Source organism: Rhipicephalus microplus, chromosome 6 (genome assembly GCF_043290135.1).
Source record: "Rhipicephalus microplus isolate Deutch F79 chromosome 6, USDA_Rmic, whole genome shotgun sequence".
Taxonomy (NCBI): domain Eukaryota; kingdom Metazoa; phylum Arthropoda; class Arachnida; order Ixodida; family Ixodidae; genus Rhipicephalus; species Rhipicephalus microplus.
Window position 1 is genome coordinate 186,448,026 of NC_134705.1, and position 20,433 is coordinate 186,468,458.

Genomic DNA, 20,433 nt, shown 5'->3' on the forward strand with positions numbered 1-20,433 from the left:
TCTTGCACGGCTGAGCCGTTCCTTAACATAGGAGGAAAGGTCACGTGTGTATTCCATCTTGCAAGCAATCTGTAGGGGTTCCAAAGCCTCAACGAGCTGAGATGATGGTCGATTTGTATGTCTGCCTCCACCACCATCCTCGGGTGTCCATGTGTCAGTTTTGCAGATTGCATTGTCTTGTGGAGGCGAGGACTGAACATGTTTGCTCACTTCTTTTTTGTGCTGTTTGTCAAGCTTGTGTGCGCATCCACCAATGTGTTTGTGTTTTTCTTTAGCTCCGTCACTATGCAAATGTTCACTGCACTATGTGAATGATAAAACTGCAAGTACTGTTTTGGCTGCTACGTGCATCGTTATCAGTGCTTAGAATTTTATGCAAAACTGACTTTTAAAAAAAATTTTTTTTCAGATACTGGAAGGCGCCAAAAAGGTTCCAAGGGCCGTCCTGTGGGCTCACGTGTCAAGTTGAAAGGCAAAAAAGGTGTGTGGACTTCAAGAACACTTCCGCGGTTGTTTGTGTACGATGGTGCAGGTGCTGACACAGGTGTTCTCCTCTCTCTCTCTCTCTCTCTCTCTCTCGTGTATAGCATCAAAACCCTCCTCTTCACCCAAGTGGGGATCAAGTACAGCACCCTGCCAAGCCCTGAGGCCGAACCCCAAGGTGGCTCTCCTTGAAAAGGACCCATACTTTGAGTCGTCGAGGTAAGGACAGATCATCGGAGATCGAGCTTCATGCATGTTGGAAGTCGAGGCATCTTTTAGGAGTCATCCATTGAAAGTGTCTTAGGCAAGTTAGCACATTTTCTTTGGTATACTGTCAACACAAAGGCTGGCATTTGTGTTGAGACTAAGTGTAGCAGTCGTACGGCCATGCCCACTTTTGTATTTTCATGTAACCAGCTGTCACACATGTAACAATTGCCTTGCGTGAGCCACACCGGAATGCGGAAGATTCCTGATGGTTTCGGTCTGTTATGACCAGCAACGATAAGGCTGAAATCTTCCGTGCCACTTGTACAAATGCCGCTGCACCTTATGGCGGGTTAGATTACCACTGCCTGACACCACTGGTTACCACTGGTTGCCGGTATTGGTGTACAGCTTGTACTTTTCGTTTTCTGGGCAGACCGAAGTTTGCTTAAATGAAGAGTTTTGTTTTTACTAGTCCAACAGCCTCTTCTTCATTGTCACGACTACGTTACAGTATGTTCCACAAAGTTATAGAAATGCACCATGTAAATGAAGCATTCTTGCACACCTTGTTGCTATAGCGAATGCTACTGATGCCTTCATGTTTGACCAATCGCGCATTTTTAGCTCCACGAATCGGCAGGGTGCTTCAAAAGTAAGTGCGTAAGCTTGACCAGCCACATGTGCGATAGAGACAAACTTCAAGATTGTCGTCGCTGTCTACGTTACCTCCGGGCATTGGAAAATTCTACTGAAAAGCTCCATTTGTGTTGGGCTGTTGAATTAAAAGCGAGTTCACAGTCTAAACGTCAATCTGGGTTTTCTTGTCTTTCTTGCAGCCCCGATCCAGTGCCGGTGTCCACGCTGGCAGACAGCAAGCTCCTCATTCGTGCGGTGCTGCTGGGTGATCATACATTGTTGAAGAGTTACTTGGCGGACCAAGACCATATGTGTTCGGTGAGTAACTGAACCTCTCTTCTGGAAAACTGTGCACCACTTTCATTTGTTGCAAGCACTGTGCAGCTTACTGGTGTAAAAGACTGGCAACTCTTTAAAAATCAGTGCATGGCAATTTTTTTTTTATTCTTGATCTGTTTTGATAAAGCTTGCTGAGTTTACGAGTATTTGTTGTGTGCCGATTTCAAATATGCCATTTTTTTTTAGCACGATATGTAGTTCTTTAGATATCAAACATTCAGTGTGCCATTTTGGGCACAAGCGTTTTCTGTGGAACTGAGAGAGCTACAAAGTAAATAAGTGCATCGCAGTAATGTGGAATCAAATTTATTTCAACACACAACTGATGTTGAGGACTAGCGACAGAAAGCCAGCAGAGCTTGACATTGTCCACAGCTCCGCTTCACAGGCAGCAGCAACAACAAAAATGAACTAAAATTGAGAACAAATCAAACTACTACAGTTATCGAACTACTACAGTTATCAAACCACTACAATAGTAGCAGCAGATTTTTTTTTTTTTTTTTCTTCATTACTAGCCCCTACTGAGCAATCCTGTGGTAGAGCCACAGTGCACCTTTGATGCTTGTGACTTGCTGTGTGGTGAAGAATAAAGGGAAGAGTGCGTGGAAGTGGTGAATTTGTTTGCGAGCCTATCTTTCTTTGCAACGTTGCAGTTAGGGCTGGTCCGCAGCGTGGACGTGAGGCTGAGTGCCCTAGACTACAGTGCGATCCGGGAGGACTACCACTCCATGCGCCTCCTCCTGGCTGCCACCCCGGAGCGGCTGGCTCCTCCCCCAACAAACATTCTTCTCTGTGAGAAAGGACCCGACAGCTACAGGTAGTCGGATAGTCTTCAGTGACTTCGTAATCTGAGAATGAGCAGTGTCACGCAATGCATACCGTACTTACTTGCATAACGAACCCATTTTTTTTTATATAGGAAAGTTGACGCCAGTTAGGGGGGACGGTTCAATACGCGAGAGGAAAAAAAAAGTCGCAGTAGTTGCACCAGAAAAAGTTTCGCTTGGCATGTTGTATGCATTATCTATCAGTTTGAATGATCGGAATAAACGGCAGTAGAACTCGTGGTTAATGTCTTTTTTTTTTCTTGCAAACCTTTAGTTTTGAGTCTAATTAAAGATTCTCCTGATTATTTTAGATTCTGCTGATTATGATTCTGCTGATTATATAAGATTCTGCTGTATATTTCTTTTTGTCCCATGCGCTTTGATTTAATAAATATTACAAAAAAAAAACTATTTTTACACCTTAGATGCAGCTTTCAAGGCTTAGATTGATTCTGAACAGTGTGTCACTGGGATGTCTGGCTTCTAATACAGATGGCTGGCAGCAGATTCTGGCGCCTCGTGGCAAATCCCGCTGGTCCGAACGGAAGTGGCCAAGAACGGAAACTGCGCCTTGCTCTTGGTAAGTTGCGAGTTTCAAGTTGGGTTAGCGCTTGACATATTGCAGTTGAACTCCTTTATAGGAGGCGTGCTTTGGGCAGCAGCAGTTCCTGTCTTTTATGTGAGATATCTCTTATAGGCAGTTATCTCGTATGCATTTTCTCATCAACTCTTATTTTACTGTACGGGGGTGATAAGAAAATGCATACGAGGTGTGTAGTTTAACCTCATTGCCAGGAAACACGAAACTGAGTAACTAAATTCTCAGGCACTTCAGTTAGTTTCGGCCTTTGTTTCTTTCTGTGCCTTTCTTTATATGGTAGACATGTTAAATGGAAACTGAAAGGACCAGGAACATGTTTCATTCGGTGGAAGCTCTGTTTCCTGAGAAATGAACAAGGGTGCAGAATTTAAGTACAAGAGTATTTGAGGCAGTTGTTCCAGTTGAGCAATAGTTATTTACAGAAATCTTTATTTGGTGAGAGTTTGCTGTACAGCATACTGGTTTCTGTTGGAAACATTTTACAAATTCGTAATGGTTTGTTCGTGTTGTTCTCTTACAGGACAGTGACCAGTATGTCCGAGAGTATGGAATCGATCGAAAGCGTGCTGTCCAGCTTGCCGTCCAGCACGGCGTCTCATTTCAGACTGTGGACCAGCTTCTTACTGGGCAGGTGGGTAGGCTTTGCTTGTGCCTTTCCTGCGTCGTGTTAAAGGGGACAAGGGGGTGTGATGCTGATGACCTTTCGTTTGGGTTATGCTGGGAAGATTTCTGTAAAGTTTACTGAAGGCAACCTATGCACTTGTGCCTGTGAGGCCTTTGAGGAATGTTGGAGGTGGGACCTTTGAGGCTCAATTGATTGGCTTCCCCTTTGGCTTCCGTACTTTCAACGGCAGTTCCCGCCTAATATTTCACCGGGAAATTTTCGCGCCTGCCGGCGGCTTGGGTCGGTGCTCTTAAACCACAAAAAAACGCAACAAATGTCGTAAAGTTACAAACTTCGAATAATCGCTTAACAACGCTTTACTGCATCGGGTGCTTCAGTGTAATTTTTGTGCATGAAAATGTTTGAGGACACGGGCATGTGAAGAGAAACTTCACATTTTTCACACTCCCACTGGGTCTCGGACTTTTTTTCCCTGTGCTTTACACACTAAGCAAGGTCACGATGGATTCTGCCTAACTCTGTTTGGCAGGGCATGGCGAAGAAAATGAGTCCATTCGGCGGCTTGCAGAGTTTGGCGAGATTGCGACAGGCTGGTTTCTTCTGCGACACCATGTTTTGAAAAAGCCGGGATAGTGCACCCTTTGCCGCTTTAAAAAAAAAAAAAACTTACAAACTGTTCAAAAACATGGGCAAAATTGTTAATCTAGCGTATAATATACCAAGCAAAAGGCAAACTCTAAATACCGTGCTGCTATCTATGATTGAATGTCAAAAATAAGCATTTCCTAAACTGCCGACAATTCGCCAAAGTGCTTTTGGCCTTGCCAACTCAGCCGATGGATCGCCAGCCGCGGAATCCAATGGGTTAAATAAGAGGCAGTAGCACTTTAATTATGCCCAAGTGCTGTATTCTGGTGTTCGAAACAGTCCTGTGTTGTGAATTGATCGCTTGTAGTAGCAGGTTACCTTGCAACTGCAGCCAGTCGTTATTAATATGCATGTGCTGAAGTGTGTGTTGACGTCTCTTGTAACTTCAATGTGGGCTAGTTGGTATGGCATCATTCTTTTGCACTGCTACACTAATATATTGCGCACATATATGTCGTGTCATCTTGTTTGCCCTAGTTTATCAGTGTAGCACATTAAAAAACAAACGTCTTTCTTTTGCATTTCGCTGCGTGAACTTTCTTGCCAGTCTTTCTTCTCAAAGATTTTGCAGTCTTTGAGTAAAGATTTCTTTTACTAAACCAAAACATTCTCTCTCTTTTGTGTTTGCGTTCATGCTGCAATTATGCCTGCCTGCGTTCTCAATTCACGAGGCTGGCATAAATGCCGTTTTTCAAATTCAACCCTCCTCCAATTTCAAACTCAACCCTCCTCATAACAAAGTTGCATCTAACACAAGAAATAAATCCTTTATATCAGAAAATTTGTTATGAAGGTATATATTTTTAGCTTTTTATTGAGACCATTCTTCATTCACTTCATTATAACCGGTAATTCGTTATGTATGGGTTGGTTTCAGCGATATTCGAGTTAATTCATGGGAATATGCTGTGCACTCAAGCTCTTCTCTCTCTTTCTTCTGTCTTGAGTTTTGCAGTAAACTTCGACTCACCTGGCCCTGATGATTTCTAGACTTTCATCCTCCTCCCTGTTTTTTTTTTATTATTAGTAATGTCGATGTGCTCGGTGCACCCCACTTCAATATAAACTCGCGTTACTTCAATTTCAGGAGCCACTTGAGGAATTGTGTGGCCACATTGTCGAAGCCCTCCGGCACGGCAATATAACCTTGGCGGGGTCGTTGGCAATGCGAGCCGAAAAGCACGGCCTACCCCCACTGAACCCGCCTTTCCGTCAGGTGCGTGTTGATCTCCTGCACTGCAGATTTTGCCGTTTTGTAAAAATTTTGTGCCGTCTCCTAACTTGCAGCTTCTGTGACCGTTGTTGCTTTAATGGCCATTTTTTTTTTAAATAAAGATTGCCGTCATTTCAGGTGCTATTGAACCGTCAGCAACCCCTCTTGGAATTCCAGCCATCTGCGGTGCTACAGAAGACATTTGGCCCGTACGAGGTAACCAACTTCGAATGGTAGCTAGACTCCGTTAGGTGCAAACTCGGTAAACGGCTCGTTGCGTGAATTTTGCCTTCAAGCTTGGCCAAGGTCATGCAAGCGTTTGTGTTTGACGATTTATAAATCCACCGACTTACAAATCCACTTACACGGAAACCTCATAGCAAAGTTGCATCTTGCAAAAAAATGAGTTTATCATATCTGAAAATTTGTTATGAAGGTTATTCCTAACACTGGATCTATTGAAAGACTATTTTTTTAATTATTTTATTATAACCGCATTCGTTACACCGAGGTTTAAGTGTATGTCCACACTTCGTCCTTCATAGGTATATATTTCTGGCAAGTCTGGTTGGTTCATCAGTGTTGAATGTTAAGTAACAACCATTAGATTTTTTTGTATACCAGAATTATAATTATAGTCGACAATGGTGCGTAACCCCAGAATTCTGTTCCAAAGCTAACTTGCATTGTTTCAATACACACCTTTTGGTGCTCCAAAGTTGCTTCGAAACCACATTATTCCTGCTCCCTGAACTGCTCAAAAGACTGAAGCCTGCTTTCACCCCTGCATGCTACTTTGCTATAACTAGGTTTGACTATATTATTTTTTTTTAATGATCATGGTACTGTTGTCATTCTGTGCCTTGGGAACCCTGTCCTCAGGTGACGGCCCTGCACTGCGCTGCAGTCAATCCTGAGCACAGCTACCTGGCACACCTCCTGAGCAGCATGCCCCACCTCGAGGTCCAGGACGGCCATGGGTGGCAGCCCCTGCACTATGCCGCCGTGGCCGCCTGCACTGCGCCACTAGAGCTCCTGCTCGCCAGGTGAGTGAGACAACCAGTCTTCGCCAGCAGCGGCTCGCACCGTGTGTCTGAATGAAATGCGGGAGGTTGGCATTAAGTCTCGCAAACCTTGGCACTGTGAAGCTGGTTGGTTCTCAGCTCATCGTGCTGCAGCACGGGAATCCCAATGTCGCTGGTGATTGTATGCAGTGTGCTTTGTCGAAGAAGCAGCAGCCAAAGGAGTGTGTCGAGGCGGATCAGGATACGCACAAAGCTTGTCACTCTGCATTGAACTCGCTGCCCTCGAGCCACTATGTAACAAACTTTGGCGGTTGTTATGGCGACGACTCGATTGCAGCTGCTCTTCGGCATGGCGGTGGCGGCTTGGCTATATATTTAGCACAGGTGGCACACAGCTGTGACAGTTGCTATGGCAACGGCACTGCAAGGGTTTCGTGTTAACGGACATGCCGTTGCCAGCTTTGTCAACTTCGCCGTTGAAAAAAACAAACAAACAAAACCTATATTCTTGCTGGAACAGAAATGTAACTGAAACATTCTCTAATACAGTCGCCGACCGATTTTTCGGACTTGGCGGGGACCGAAAAAAAGTACAAAAAATCGAACAGTCCGAAAAAATCGTTTTCGCCAAAAATCTGAAGTTTATTGCATCAGGCAGGTTTTAAAAAAGTCCTTGATGCTGCCTTGCCTCAAACTACGCTTGGAGGCAATTTGGTTTGCCCGTATTTGCGCCAAGGCGACATCGTCGCCGTAAACGCTCAACAAAATTGTCACCGCGTTGGCGATCTCCGCCACCGACGGCTGCGGGCGGTCGTCGTTGTCGTCGGACGACCGCCATCCGGCGTCGACCGTCATCCGGCGACATCTAGCTGCGAACGTCCACTCTCTATTAGCTTGATTATGGCAGCTTTCTTCTCCATCGTCAGGGTCGTATACTTCCCACGCTTCTTCACACCACCTGGCTCCCGCGATGGCACAGATGGTGGAGCCATGGCACCGAGAACACAAAATTCGATGCCGCAGATAGCCGCTGCGAAGCACACAACGTCTCGACGCTACGCGACACAACACGTGCAGAATGGCGACTGAAAAAAGCTGCAACGACGATAAAAGAATTCTTCTTTCGCCTCCTCCCCGTGCGATGTGATGACGATAGTGCTGACCGAAGACGAAAAAACGGCATCCATCACCGCGTCTTTTAAAAAGCAAACACGGCCTCCGAAACTTAAAATATGGCGTGCGCATTCCAATCTCGGAGGCAGGAAAGGCATCTGAAGACCAAGCTTAGCCAAGCCGACGGAAAATCCAACATGGCAGCGTTCACAATGGCTTGGGGCGTGGTACAAAACGAGCGATTTAGTCCGAAAAATCGAACTTTCAGGGGCAAATTCGCCCGAAAAATCGGTCGAAACAATGCATTAGCTCTATGGGATCCCTGACGGTGCATTCATGAAGTCCGGAATATCCAACAAGTCCGAATTTTTGGAATCCGGAAAATCGGTCGGCGACTGTATTATGTTTCGAAGTAAAATCAAAATGTTTATCACTCTTTGGTTAAAGTGAAAATTTTGCAATCCAAAACAGAGGTCACTCAACGTGAGCATTGTTGCATATCTTGGGCAGTGATTGCAAATAGAAGATGTGTTGAAAACATGTGTTTGGAAGACTAAGAAAAACTGCAACCGTAGCTGTGCTTGGTATGCTAGCCACCCAGGCCACCCTGGAGAAAGCATTGAAGGTGCGGAAATTTATTTTGTCAAAACAGCAGTCTCGCGTATCATTTGGTGGCGTACTTTTCAGAGATCATGCGCACTTCCTAGATGCAAAGCATTCAGCCTACTTAGAGAAATCATATTAACTTGAGAGGAGAAATAAATATTACATTTTTATTGTTACAATACTTCAAATTCTATCCACGTGAATAAAAAAGTTGTTTCAAACTGGTACGAAACATTTTTTTGTTCTTCAACATGAACGGTACAGAACTTTTTTCAGTGGAACGAAACGTGCAGCCAAAGTGAAAAAATATTTCGCTATGGCACCATGGTGTTGCTGTCTTGGAAATCAGTTATCTCAACGTCTGTTTCAAGAACGTGCTGTTTGTGGCGCAGAGTTGTCCCATTGAAATCTCTCGGAGGAGCAGAAACACTAAAGACCTAGGGAATGACGCGTAAGATGTGGATTTGTCTTACTTTGCCATTTGGTTCGCACATTATTTGCAGTGTAGAGTTGTTCTCTCTGCGCTCTAGGATGCCACTTTTCTGCAAGGTACCGATAAGCACATTATTTTGTTAATCCAACTTTGCCTGGCTGAATCTTACCTGAAACGGTGCAGAGTCTTGTTATTGCGATAGATGTAGCAGAGCCAACCTAGAAACATTGTATCATTAACTGTACCTGCAATGATATTTAGCATTTTTTTATTTTTTAAGAGCATAGGCCACCTGCACTGTCTCTTTCTTTGTGGATGCCATTGTGAAATGATGGATTACGTACAAAGAAATCTCGGTAGAATCAACACTACTTTAACGAACTTTTCAGATTAACGAACTTATAAAAAAATTTGCGCTGACTTCTAATAGTTTCGATGTAAATTATTTCACTACTACGTACTTCAGAATGCCCCGCTGCGGTGGTCTAGTGGCTAAGGTACTCTGCTGCTGACCCGCAGGTCGGCGGGCTCAAATCCCGGCTGCGGCGGCTGCATTTCCGATGGAGGCGGAAATGTTGTAGGCCCGTGTGCTCAGATTTGGGTGCACGTTAAAGAACCCCAGGTGGTCGAAATTTCCGGAACCCTTCACTACGGCGTCTCTCATAATCATTTAGTGGTTTTGGAACGTTAAACCCCACATTTCAATCAATCAATCATACGTACTTCAGAATACCCAGCTTTTCTGAATGACAAGCGTTAATGCAGTTCCGCGTTATTAACAATGCCTCAGTACTACGAACTCATGTTCTGACTCCATCGCGACCACCGTAGCTGCACCCAAGAAGACGACACAGCGAACGATGCCTTGCTTCTCGGAAGACGGGCGACGGTGTGGAGGGGGAAAAAAAAAAACGAAAGGGCGACTTTGTCTTTCTTTTTGTTGAAACACTGACGCTGCAGGTTTATAAGCGCAGAGTCGAGGCAGAGTGGGAGTTGTGGAGCAGGAAGCATAGGCGCCGAAAACAGGAGACAGGGAGGGAGCAGAAACCAAAACGCGAGCAATTTTCTCTTCTAGGTCTTTCGTTTCTTCGGAAGGGGTGATGTCAACCGCAACACTTCGGGTTTTTCTTATCTTTTTCACTTCTACATGTGATCTAGAAGGCCTTGTTAGTCATGTTCATCTTTTCGGTGATTACTTATCGCGTCCGCAAAGTAAATCGGTGTTCGCACTATGGTGCTGCTGCAATGAGTTCATCTCTGCTTGCGACGAAGAAGTGGAAGCAGTTTTCGCTAAGAAGAAAGTGGAGAATGTGGATGAGCTGGAGGCCTCCGCACTGCTAAGATTGTGCTGAACGCTTCAAAAACGGGAAAAAAAATCTAGCCGACTTTTTTTAAGAAAACACATTTCTTGGTGTTCACTTGTGCATTTGTTTTTTATCAAAAAAACATTCAATCAAGCACCGTTGTACAGGTAAGTCGTTTTGGTCGGTGGGAAATAAGTATTTATGGCTAATTTTTGGGCTTTCACTATAATGACCTTTCAAAATAACGAACAAATAGCCGCGGTCCCCTGAAGTTCGTTATACTGAGGTTTTACTGTATGTTGGCACCTCTAGCGAAATACTGCAACCCGGTTTGTGCTCTTTTCATGCGCAGGGGCACTTCTCTGTACGCCATCGACAAGAATGGCGACACCCCACTGCACAAGGCCGCCTCTGCGGGCCGTTCAAGCAACCTAGAAGTGCTTCTTCGATTCGCTGCGGGTACGTCTGGCTCTTTATTTTGCTGTAATTTATTCCCCCCTTCTAAAGATCCTTTTACTATATTTGAACGCTACGTCTTAAAATTAGGCTTGTGCGAAAATTCGAATGCTTCAAACATATGAACGAATATTACGGTGTTCGAGGTCGTTTCGATTCGAATTTGAATTGTTAAGAATTTCAAAGTATCTAAAATAAATGAATAGAGTACTCCTTGAACCGTGCTTCAGGGGGCTGCTATCTTACTTTATTTTACTTAAAGAATTTTTCGTTGTGCATTTTGTTTGTAGTGCAAGTGTGCTCATTGCTGTGTCGCTGGAGAAAACTTTAACTGTAATTTTTAGTGTTGCAAAAAAAAACTCTTTTGGCAGCACACATTTGGCTGTGCATACAATAATTACCAACTATTAATGTCATTCTATAAATCCTCCATTTTATAAATCCTACAAGGTTCAAATTTGTCTTTCATCAAGTTTTTGTAAGTTTTTGTGGTACCGTCTTGAAGTTTTTATGGAAGCATTCTGAGGCCATTCTGAGTGTCTGTGCCACTAAGATCCAACCAGAAACAAGAAAGTTGGTTCCCAAAGGCACGTGCCCCCTTAACATGCCACACTTTGCTCGTGGTTGCCACAGGTGCTGAGAAGGGCAGCCTGTTCAGCGCTGTAGACAAACCCAACAACGAAGGCTGGACTCCGTTACATCTGGCTGTCAAGAACAACCACCTGGTAGGTTGGGCTTGGGTTGCCTTCAGTTCTTTTGAAACTGTAATGCAAAGTGCTTCATAGCTTTTTCTTGGCACATTCAGCAGGTAGTCTTCTGGCTCTGGTTGGGGGTTTGTAGTGAGGCTTAATGTTTAGCATGAATCGTGTGTAGGGTGCTGTGCACAAATTCAAAGTTTGACATATAATGAATATATCGAACTCAGCCACCCCAAACCGCCCGCGCTCCATTGATAGGTGGCGAGCTTTCCCGCAGCTCTCGAAAGTAGCGGTAAAGCGGCAAGCGTTTAACGAATGCTGCACACATCGACGGCGCCGAGAGCGCAACTTTAACGTGGCGGCGTACGCGCGCCCCAGCCTTGCAGCTTGCAGTCGTTGCAGTCTCTATGGTGTCAATGGCACACTGCGCACTTGTTGCAAGCTCCTCCCCCGTAGCATCGGCAGGCATCGGTCGTTGTGCTCGCAGTGTTTGTGCGTTCGGATTTAGGCCTGTCGCGCGCTGTGGTGCGCGACAGGCCTAACTCCGAACGGCGGAGCTCATGGATGTGGAGATTGTCGCCAAAGCTACTGCTGAGCAGCCAAATGAAGACTCTGCCGAGGTGGATCCCGCAAGCGCTGATGGTGTCCCGCTCCCGACATCAGCTGAGGTCGTAGCTGTCTTGGCCCTTGTGCGCCGCCACTGCGGCGCGATTGAAGGCACCGGCCTATCACTTATGGATCGCCTGGACTAAATTGAGGACGCAGTCGTCAAACACGCCATGGCCAACAAAAAGCAGGCTACTCTTTTTCAATATTTTAAACCAACACAATAAATACTATTTTGAATCTTGAAGTGAGTATTTACTGCACCACGCTTGAACGGTTCGTTGGTTGTTTTCAGCAAGCTGTTGACGCATTTTTTTCGTAATTTTTTATATTGAATTCTGGATATATCGAACTATTTCGCGATTGCCGCGCCGTTCGATATATCGAGGTTCGACTGTATACTAAGAGTTCTTAAGTTTTGTGGCCTCAGGAAACACCAACAGTTTCTCGGAAGTGCTATGGAACACCTAACATTTCAAACCTTAATTCACGTTAACGAGTCTCTTCCTATTCATGGGCTCCCAATGTATGGCTATAGCATGCTGTGGTTTTGGTAAATGCAAAATAAAGTGCAAATTTTCTTGTATAAGTCAATAAATTAGGTGTTAATGGGGGCGAAATGGGGGCTGGTTGCATTCATACCGACTGCTCATGGGATCCTAAAGTTTCCATCGCGAAACAAAGCTTGAAAATGCCTGCAATGTGCAGTGGTTGTTCCGAGACGTAATCAGCTAAGCCTGATTTTATGTAGAGTTGTAAGGCCAAGTCACATCATGTTGCAGCATCAATGTTCGTGACGATGAAGTGTCTCTATTCCTGCTTCTCCTTTGAAAAATCAGTTGCTGCTGGTGTTGGGACTGCCGGCTGACACTGTCAGCGGGTCGTTACTTGGAGAAGCATGCGACAAAAACGCAAGTCTCGTGACGGGCGCCGATGCTGAGCTCGAGATGTGACTGTGCGTTCAATGGCTCTGCGAATCTGGCTGCTTGAATGCTGGCTTGCGCAAGTAGCCAGGAAGATACGAGCCTTGAGCCTTAAAATGCTGCGGAACATGCTGGAAGGCTGTCCATCTCTTACAAGTGGCGATTGCATGTTTGCTCTCTGCTCCGCAGGAAGCGGCTCAAGTGCTGATGCGTTACAAGGCAGAACCGAACCGCCTCCGCGGCGCTCCGTACAGCCAGATCAGCCCGCTGATGTGTGCAGCTCAGCAAGGCAGCTGCGACATGGTACACACGCTGGTTGAAGGCAGTGGTCGAAGGCTGGACGAGGGCACCGTGGAACTCCTAGGTGACAATTGTTTGCTACATCTGCGATCATTAAAGGGAAGGTCTTTAGTGTGGTAAATGGCTCTCTAAGGCCTGATCCTGAAAATTGTCCAATCAAAAGCTGAAAACTTGTGGTAGTCATTGCAGCTTGACATCTTTTAGTTCATACAACCCTTGTACTGCATTTATTTTGCTATCCGTCCAAGCGCTGCTTTTTTTTTCCCCCTCCGCATTGCATAGTCCCCATTGTGGATCTCTAAACTGAGATGGTCACGTGGATAGCGATAACAAAATGTTGCAAGCGCTGTCAGCGAGCATTGTGTTGCAAGTTTGACGGATTTTATTGTTCAACTTTGTTTGTAGCACGAATAAATCCTAGCACCAACACACTTGGAAGGGCTGACAAAGGTGACCAATGTGTTTCCAGGTGAGCGTCAGTGAGCATGCAGGGAAGCAGCCTGTCGGCTTTTGCCATCATTGTCCAATGGTTATTGCTCAGTTTATCTTATCCGGTAGAGTTACCCAGAGTGGACGAAAGAAAGCAAATAACATGAGCTGCAGTGTACAAGTGCTCGCTAGAAACTTGATGATATCCATCATCTTGCGCTCCGAGTGCATGTGTGGTTGAGTAAAGCCTCGTTCTCGTCTACTGACGTGCGCTGCTTATGTGCGCGCCCGTGTTTCAGATGAGTGTGGCCGCAGCGCACTGACCCATGCTGTGCTGAACGGCCAGACAGCCGTGTGTGCCAAGCTGTTGCGCCTCGGCTCCAACCCCAACCGAGCGGACGTCGGGGGCAACTCCCTGGTGCACTATGCGGCTGCCTATGGCTGGCTGAGCTGCCTGCGCTTGCTTGTCGAGGCTGGGGCCGCTCCCCACAAGCAGAACAGCTCAAAGGTGAGGTTGTTGCCACATGTTTTCGAATCTTAAAGGTACGTAAAGGGAAAAAAACGTCTAGCAAATGTTGCCAAAGTACAAAAAATGCACATTGAAATTTATGATGTCAAGCCTGAAAATTTTGGCACGAAGTTTAGAAATGAAATATTCACCCTTGTCTTCTTTTACTGTTAATAAACCTATATTTGTGAAATTAACGACAAATGAAGAACTTTAGGGTTCTCATAGTATAATTTATCAATCCACAAACTGATTCGTTGTTTCAATTTAGTGTACCTCTAACGCCCAGCCTTTTTTTTTCCCCTCTTTTCAATGGAGCAAGTTCGAAAATCTGCCGTAAAGAGAGTTCAATATTGAGGTCGTGCACGGCACCAAAACTACAGATAAACTATTGTGAACTGCACGTAATTGGCGAAACGACAACACGAAAGAAGACGCACAAGTCGGATCGAACGCAAGTTCCGCTCAGTTTTTTTTTGTGCTGCTTCATTCGTGTTGACTTTTTCATAATTGTGTGCAGTTCACAATCGTCTACAGAAATTCATTAATTAGCCCCTCGAGATGTTCTAATTAACCAAAACTACATTTGCAAGAATGGTAACAGCCAACTTTCAGAATGACAAATGCGGTGTCATTGTCATCACAAAATGACAGTGGAGCACATTGTTGCTTACTCACGTAGGCTCATATCGTGCTCGACTAGTATGTCAGCTTTGTTAGCTTTTCGAGGCCTTGGCTACTCAGTAGTGAAGCCCACGCAACAAGTCCAAGTTTTAATTGGAACTGAAATTAACTTTTCACGCACTCATACAAACGAGCAAACTATCATCATGAGATCACTTAGCGTGTAAACACCATCAATAAGAAAACAAAAGCAGCTGTGCTACCAGGAATACAGTCGCCGACCGATTTTCCGGACTCCAAAAATTCGGACTTGTTGGATATTCCGGACTTCATAAATGCACCGTCAGGGATTCCATAGAGCTAATGCATTGTTTCGACCGATTTTTCGGGCGAATTTGCCCCTGAAAGTTCGATTTTTCGGACTAAATCGCTCGTTTTGTGCCACGCTTCAAGCCATTGTGAACGCCGCCATGTTGGATTTTCTGTCGGCTTGGCTAAACTTGGTCTTCAGATGCCTTTCCTGCCTCCGAGATTGGAATGCGCACGCCATGTTTTAAGTTTCGGAGGCCGTGTTTGCTTTTTAAAAGACGCGGTGATGGACGCCGTTTTTTCGTCTTCGGTCAGCACTATCGTCATCACATCGCACGGGGAGGAGGCGAAAGAAGGATTCTTTTATTGTCGTTGCAGCTTTTTTCAGTAGCCATTCTGCACGTGTTGTGTCGCGTAGCGTCGAGACGTTGTGTGCTTCGCAGCGGCTATCTGCGGCATCGAATTTTGTGTTCTCGGTGCCATGGCTCCGCTATCTGTGCCATCGCGGGAGCCAGGTGGTGTGAAGAAGCGTGGGAAGTAGATGACCCTGACGATGGAGAAGAAAGCTGCCATAATCAAGCTAATAGAGAGTGACGTTCGCAGCTAGATATCGCTGGATGACGGTCGACGCCGGATGGCGGTCGTCGTTGTCGTCGGATGACAACGACGACCGCCCGCAGCCGTCGGAGATCGCCAACGCGGTGACAATTTTGTCGAGCGTTTACGGCGACGATGTCACCTTGGCGCAAATACGGGCAAACCAAATTGCCTCCAAGCGTAGTTTGAGGCAAGGCAGCATCAAGGACTTTTTTAAACCTGCCCGATGCAATAAACTTCAGATTTTTGGCGAAAACGAATTTTTCGGACTGTTCGATTTTTCGTACTTTTTTTCGGTCCCCGCCAGGTCCGAAAAATCGGTCGGCGACTGTAAAGAGTCCACAACAAGCGCATGCTTGGTTAGATACAAATATCTGTAAAAAAATGTAGGTTATCTTGATCTGGAGCTCTCGCTACAACATCCCTCGTAGCTCTCAAGTTACGAAACGTTCTGTGATGGTCACATTCTTCCATGCAGGTGACGCCAGTGCAGGTGGCCTTTCTCAAGGGTCACATGGGCGTGGTGGACTACTTGCTGGACCAGCCAGGGGTAGAGCTCTGTGCCGACAGCCCTGCGGATTCGGCTGCCACGGGCCGGACCCTGGCCATGCGTGTGCTGCGTTCGCGCTTTAGTGGCTCTGTGTATGCCCGGCTTCAATTTCTGCTCGAGCGGCAGGGCTCCGACGCCAACAAGGTTGACCAGGAGGGCAACAATGCCGTAAGTTGTATTTGGATTGTAACTGCAGTTGCAGCGCTTCGCATTCTACAATGATAATCCCGTGAATGTGTCAGTGCATTTGAATAAGAGTTAGAGGTTGACTTTATATTGTATCGATTTGCCTGTTCAGTTGCACCACCTTGTCCTGGCAGACAGTGAGTTCAGGCATCGACAGAGTTTGGAAGAACTGGACTTGGTGAGCGGCGTGAGCATGCAATTCTCATCCTGCTTGAAGTTTGATGGCCCTGGCTGCATTGAGTAGCAAGCTTCATAATCTTGTCGTTTGTTGATATTTTTTCCAGAAGCAGCCATCATCAGACGCGGCTCACATAGAAGCTATGCAGGCTCAGTTGGAAAAGGTGGGTAATTCATGAAATGTTTCTATCTTTTCATGTTGTTGGGTTGTTTGAGAAAGTGATTTTTTTTTCCCCGTTGTTCTGGCATGGCTGCACACAAAATGGCTTGATCTGACGGTGTGTATCAATAGAGAGGGTCATGTAGTAGGCCCTTATTATTCAAAGTAGCGCGAACTAGAGGACAAGAAGTACCATATAGTGAGGAATATAGGTCGAGATTTTTTTTCAAAAGATGTCAATGAAAAGTCACCCCCTCGACCTATATACTGGCTCTTGGCATAAACCAAGTGATCGCCTGGCAACAAGAAGTGTCACATGCTTTTTGGGCATCAGCATCGACATCGCCTCTTTGGGCCGACGCTGCCGACGCCATTTCTCTTTTCTTGTTCATTTAGTGTTCTTAGCGAGTGTCGACGTTACTCTGCGACTAGCCTTGAATACGGAGACGTGGCACCAGTTCACCGCCGCGTTTAAAAGAAAAGTTATTGAATTCACGGAGGTGAATGACAACATGGCGGCACAGCGGCAGTTTGGAGTGTCTGAGAAAAGCGTCAGGTACTGGCGCAACCAAAAAATCCAAACTGTCGGTGTGTAACGCGAGGAAGACGTCGTTTCGCGGTCGCCGAGCTGTGCACCTGGAATTCGAAGACAAAGTGGCGGATTTCGTCCGCGAGTACCGTGCCAGATCCCTGCCGATGGATGCGGAGCTCATTCGATCAAAAGCCGTCGAGCTCGCCCGTGAAGCCGGTCTTTCTAAGAAAGACTTCAAGGAATCCATTTATTGGGTCCGTTGCTTCATGCGACGCAAGGGATTTGCCCTTCGACGGCGCACGTCGATATGCCAGAAGCTGCTGGAGACGTACGAGGACAAATTGATAAGAGTTTCAACTCTACGTGAACAGCCTCCGGCGAGAGCATGGCTACATGCTAGGCCAGATCGGCAACGCCGACGAAACGCCGGTGTGGTTCGACATGCCGTCGTCCACGACTGTTTGCGAACGCGGGGCAAAAGAGGTGAATCTTTTGTTGACCGGAAGCGAGCATTCGCGCTTCACCGTCATGCTTTCCTGCACGGCCGCCGGCAGAAAGTTGCCCCCCTTCATCATCTTGAAGCGGAAGACGATGTCGAAGGAGCCCTTCCCGCGGGATGTCGTCGTCCGCGTCAACGAGAAGGGGTATATAGACGAGGCCCTAATGCGCGAGTGGATCCGGACAGTGGATTCGGCGGTCCGGAGCGCTCCTGCAACACCGTAACATGCTCGTGTTAGATGCGTTTCGCGGGCACTTGACCGCATCGGTGAAGGAGAGCCTTCGCGTTGGAGAGACGGATCTTGTCGTCATTCCGGGAGGGATGACGTCAACACTCCAGTCGCTGGACGTCGTCCTTAATAAACCTTTCATTTCCGGAGCCCTTCACTACGGCGTCTCTCATAATCATATGGTGGTTTTGGGACGTTAAACCCCACATATAAATCAATTAATAATCCTTTCAAAGACCATGTGCGTGCGCTGTACACCGAATGGATGGCTGGCGACAACCCACGGATTTTGACAGGCCGGCTGCGCAGGCCACCTCTCGCGACAGTTTCTGGTTGGGTCTCCGAGGCATGGAGGTCTCTGCGTGAAAAGATGGTGGTGTGCGCATGTAAGAAGTGCTGCATCAGCAACGCTCTCGATGGTCGCTCTCGACCATCGAGAGTGACACGCTATGGGAGGCAGCTAGCTATAAGCAGTCGTCGTCGTCGGAGAGCTCCGACAGCTCTGAGGACTGAATCCGTGAACTATTCAGCGGGTGTTTTTTGCTGGTAAGGGGGTCGACCTATATTCTGCCTCGATCTATATTCCGCATTATACGGTAGACACTTACATTGCCTACTCGCAACTCACAAGTTTATTATAAGAAACATGAGAAATATGAAAAGGAAACATACAAAAAGGGGACCCAGATGAACTGCTAAATTGCCTCCTTTTGATACTCTAGCCAAAAGCATGAAGGCTGTGCAGTTTGTCTGGTTCACCTTTTTGTATGCTTTCTTTTCATGTGTCTTCTAATAAACTTGTCAGTTGCGAGTAAGTATCGTGTTTACTTCTTGTTCTCTAGTTCGCGCTACTTTGAATAATATGGAACCATACTAACAAGCCATGCTCTCAACCTTGCTAGCAGGCCTTTGCTAATTATGCTGAATTGAGCATATATTTGCAGTGGGAGAGGCCTTTTCCCTGCAGTGGGCATAGTCAGGTTGATGATGGTGATCAGGATGATGAAGCATATACTTATATTGAAGGTTGTAAAACTTTTAAAACTTCAAAACTCTTATTGCCTGCAGGTGCGTAAGGAGCACGACCATTGGTTGGAGCAAGCCACATCGCTGCTTCTCAACAGTGGTTGCAGTCCGGCAACTCTCAACAAGGAACAGCTCAGTCCGTTGTCCCTCGCCCTTCACAAGGTGTGGTGTGCTGCTTTGCTTTCACGCTCTCTCAAAAAGAAGCAAAATGTTTGTCGCCTCCAATTTCACTAATGGCGATTTCCTTTTTGTTTGGTTTTCATGGCGGTAGGGGAGCCTCCTCGTTGTAAAGCTGCTGGTGGAAGCCGGCAACCAACCTGAACCGGCTGCCCTAGAAGCCTCGCCGGACTTTCTGCGCCAGGTGGCTCTCTTTGCCAGGCAGAGGGATGTGCTGCCGTTGCTCAATGCTCTCCTCAAGGTGTGTTCGCTACCAAGTGGTAGCACAAAGAACATGGGGATAGGCTTTTCTGCACAAGGGCTGCGTTTTGCACAAGCCTGTCAGTCATCTGTTTGTTTTCAAATTATGTCAAATCAAAGGAATGCCGTGTTACTCGTCGCGGTGGATTACTGGTTATGGTGCCCATCTGGTGGCCTGAAGGTCATGGGATTGGATCCTTGTCACGGCATCCACATTTCGAAATGCTAGAAGCCCTTGTGCTTAGATTCAGCTGCACATCAGAGAACAGCTGGTGGTGCAAATTTCCAGAGCCCTTTGCTATGGCATCCCTTGTAATGCTATTGTGGTTTCAGCGCATCAAACTCGATCATTTATTAAGAATGGCATCTAACTGTCCCACCACCACCTGCTAAGCACTTCTCAAACCACTGTTTTTGCTTCTGTTACACTCAAACAGTTAAAAGAAAGGGAATGCGAGTCCGAAAGGATTATGCTGCATGCATCTGCATCCATGTTCCTGTTATTCCAGTTTTTTTAGTGTTAAGTTCCACTCAGTGCATTCGTGAACATGCGCCAGCTAATACGTTTCGTTGGTTTACTAAATGAGATTCTTGGGTAATAAACCTTGAACGTTCATTGACTGTGTGGTTTTGGAATTAAAAGCTAGCCCTATCTCTCTACTCTCTTTGTGCTCAGCCTCCGCCCCCGCCGCCTGAAGGAGCCAAACCAGAGGATCAGCCACGCTCGCTCCGGGACGTCCTCCGCGCGCAGGCCAACTCGCACGACCGCGAGGGCTTCACCCCACTGCTCGTCGCCCTGCGAATCCTCGGCGAGCTGCGGAAGCCAACGGAAGAGCAGAGTGGCCGACTGCACGCGCTCCTGCGTTTCCTCCTGGAGGAGCTGGGTGCCGATGCGGCTGCGTCAGTGCGATGCGGCCCCTCGGCACTTCACCTGGCGGCCCGATGCTCCGGGGCGGCGGCTGTCGACCTCCTGCTCCAGCACAAGCCTCTGCTTGAGCCACCCGACCAGGAGGGCCTCACGCCCCTGGCACGGGCGGTGGCCAGCGGGAACAGCGCTGCAGTCCACTCTTTGGTGGGTTTGTGCGTTTTTGCGTACTGCATGTTCTTGGTTGAAAATCATTACAGTGAAGCTGCGTGCAAT

General features: G+C 46.7%; 1 protein-coding gene across 5 annotated transcripts in view; it reads left to right on the plus strand.

Moving 5' to 3' along the window:
• Positions 1-20,433, plus strand: part of LOC119167007 (poly [ADP-ribose] polymerase tankyrase) — a 100,785-nt gene that overhangs the window by 25,575 nt on the left and 54,777 nt on the right. For 3 of the 5 annotated variants that reach the window (XM_075867243.1, XM_075867245.1, XM_075867244.1), the window contains exons 9-27: positions 410-481; positions 588-702; positions 1,530-1,647; positions 2,325-2,488; positions 2,991-3,078; positions 3,620-3,730; positions 5,460-5,588; positions 5,724-5,801; positions 6,468-6,631; positions 10,419-10,525; positions 11,156-11,247; positions 12,939-13,113; positions 13,778-13,986; positions 15,995-16,234; positions 16,365-16,439; positions 16,540-16,593; positions 18,918-19,037; positions 19,147-19,293; positions 19,969-20,364. In XM_075867243.1, coding sequence (XP_075723358.1) covers positions 410-481; positions 588-702; positions 1,530-1,647; positions 2,325-2,488; positions 2,991-3,078; positions 3,620-3,730; positions 5,460-5,588; positions 5,724-5,801; positions 6,468-6,631; positions 10,419-10,525; positions 11,156-11,247; positions 12,939-13,113; positions 13,778-13,986; positions 15,995-16,234; positions 16,365-16,439; positions 16,540-16,593; positions 18,918-19,037; positions 19,147-19,293; positions 19,969-20,364 — 2,654 coding nt within the window. Of the gene's footprint in view, positions 1-409; positions 482-587; positions 703-1,529; positions 1,648-2,324; positions 2,489-2,990; positions 3,079-3,619; positions 3,731-5,459; positions 5,589-5,723; positions 5,802-6,467; positions 6,632-10,418; positions 10,526-11,155; positions 11,248-12,938; positions 13,114-13,777; positions 13,987-15,994; positions 16,235-16,364; positions 16,440-16,536; positions 16,594-18,917; positions 19,038-19,146; positions 19,294-19,968; positions 20,365-20,433 lie in introns of all 5 variants that reach the window. The other 2 variants (XM_037418413.2, XM_037418414.2) reach the window with 2 other exon arrangements.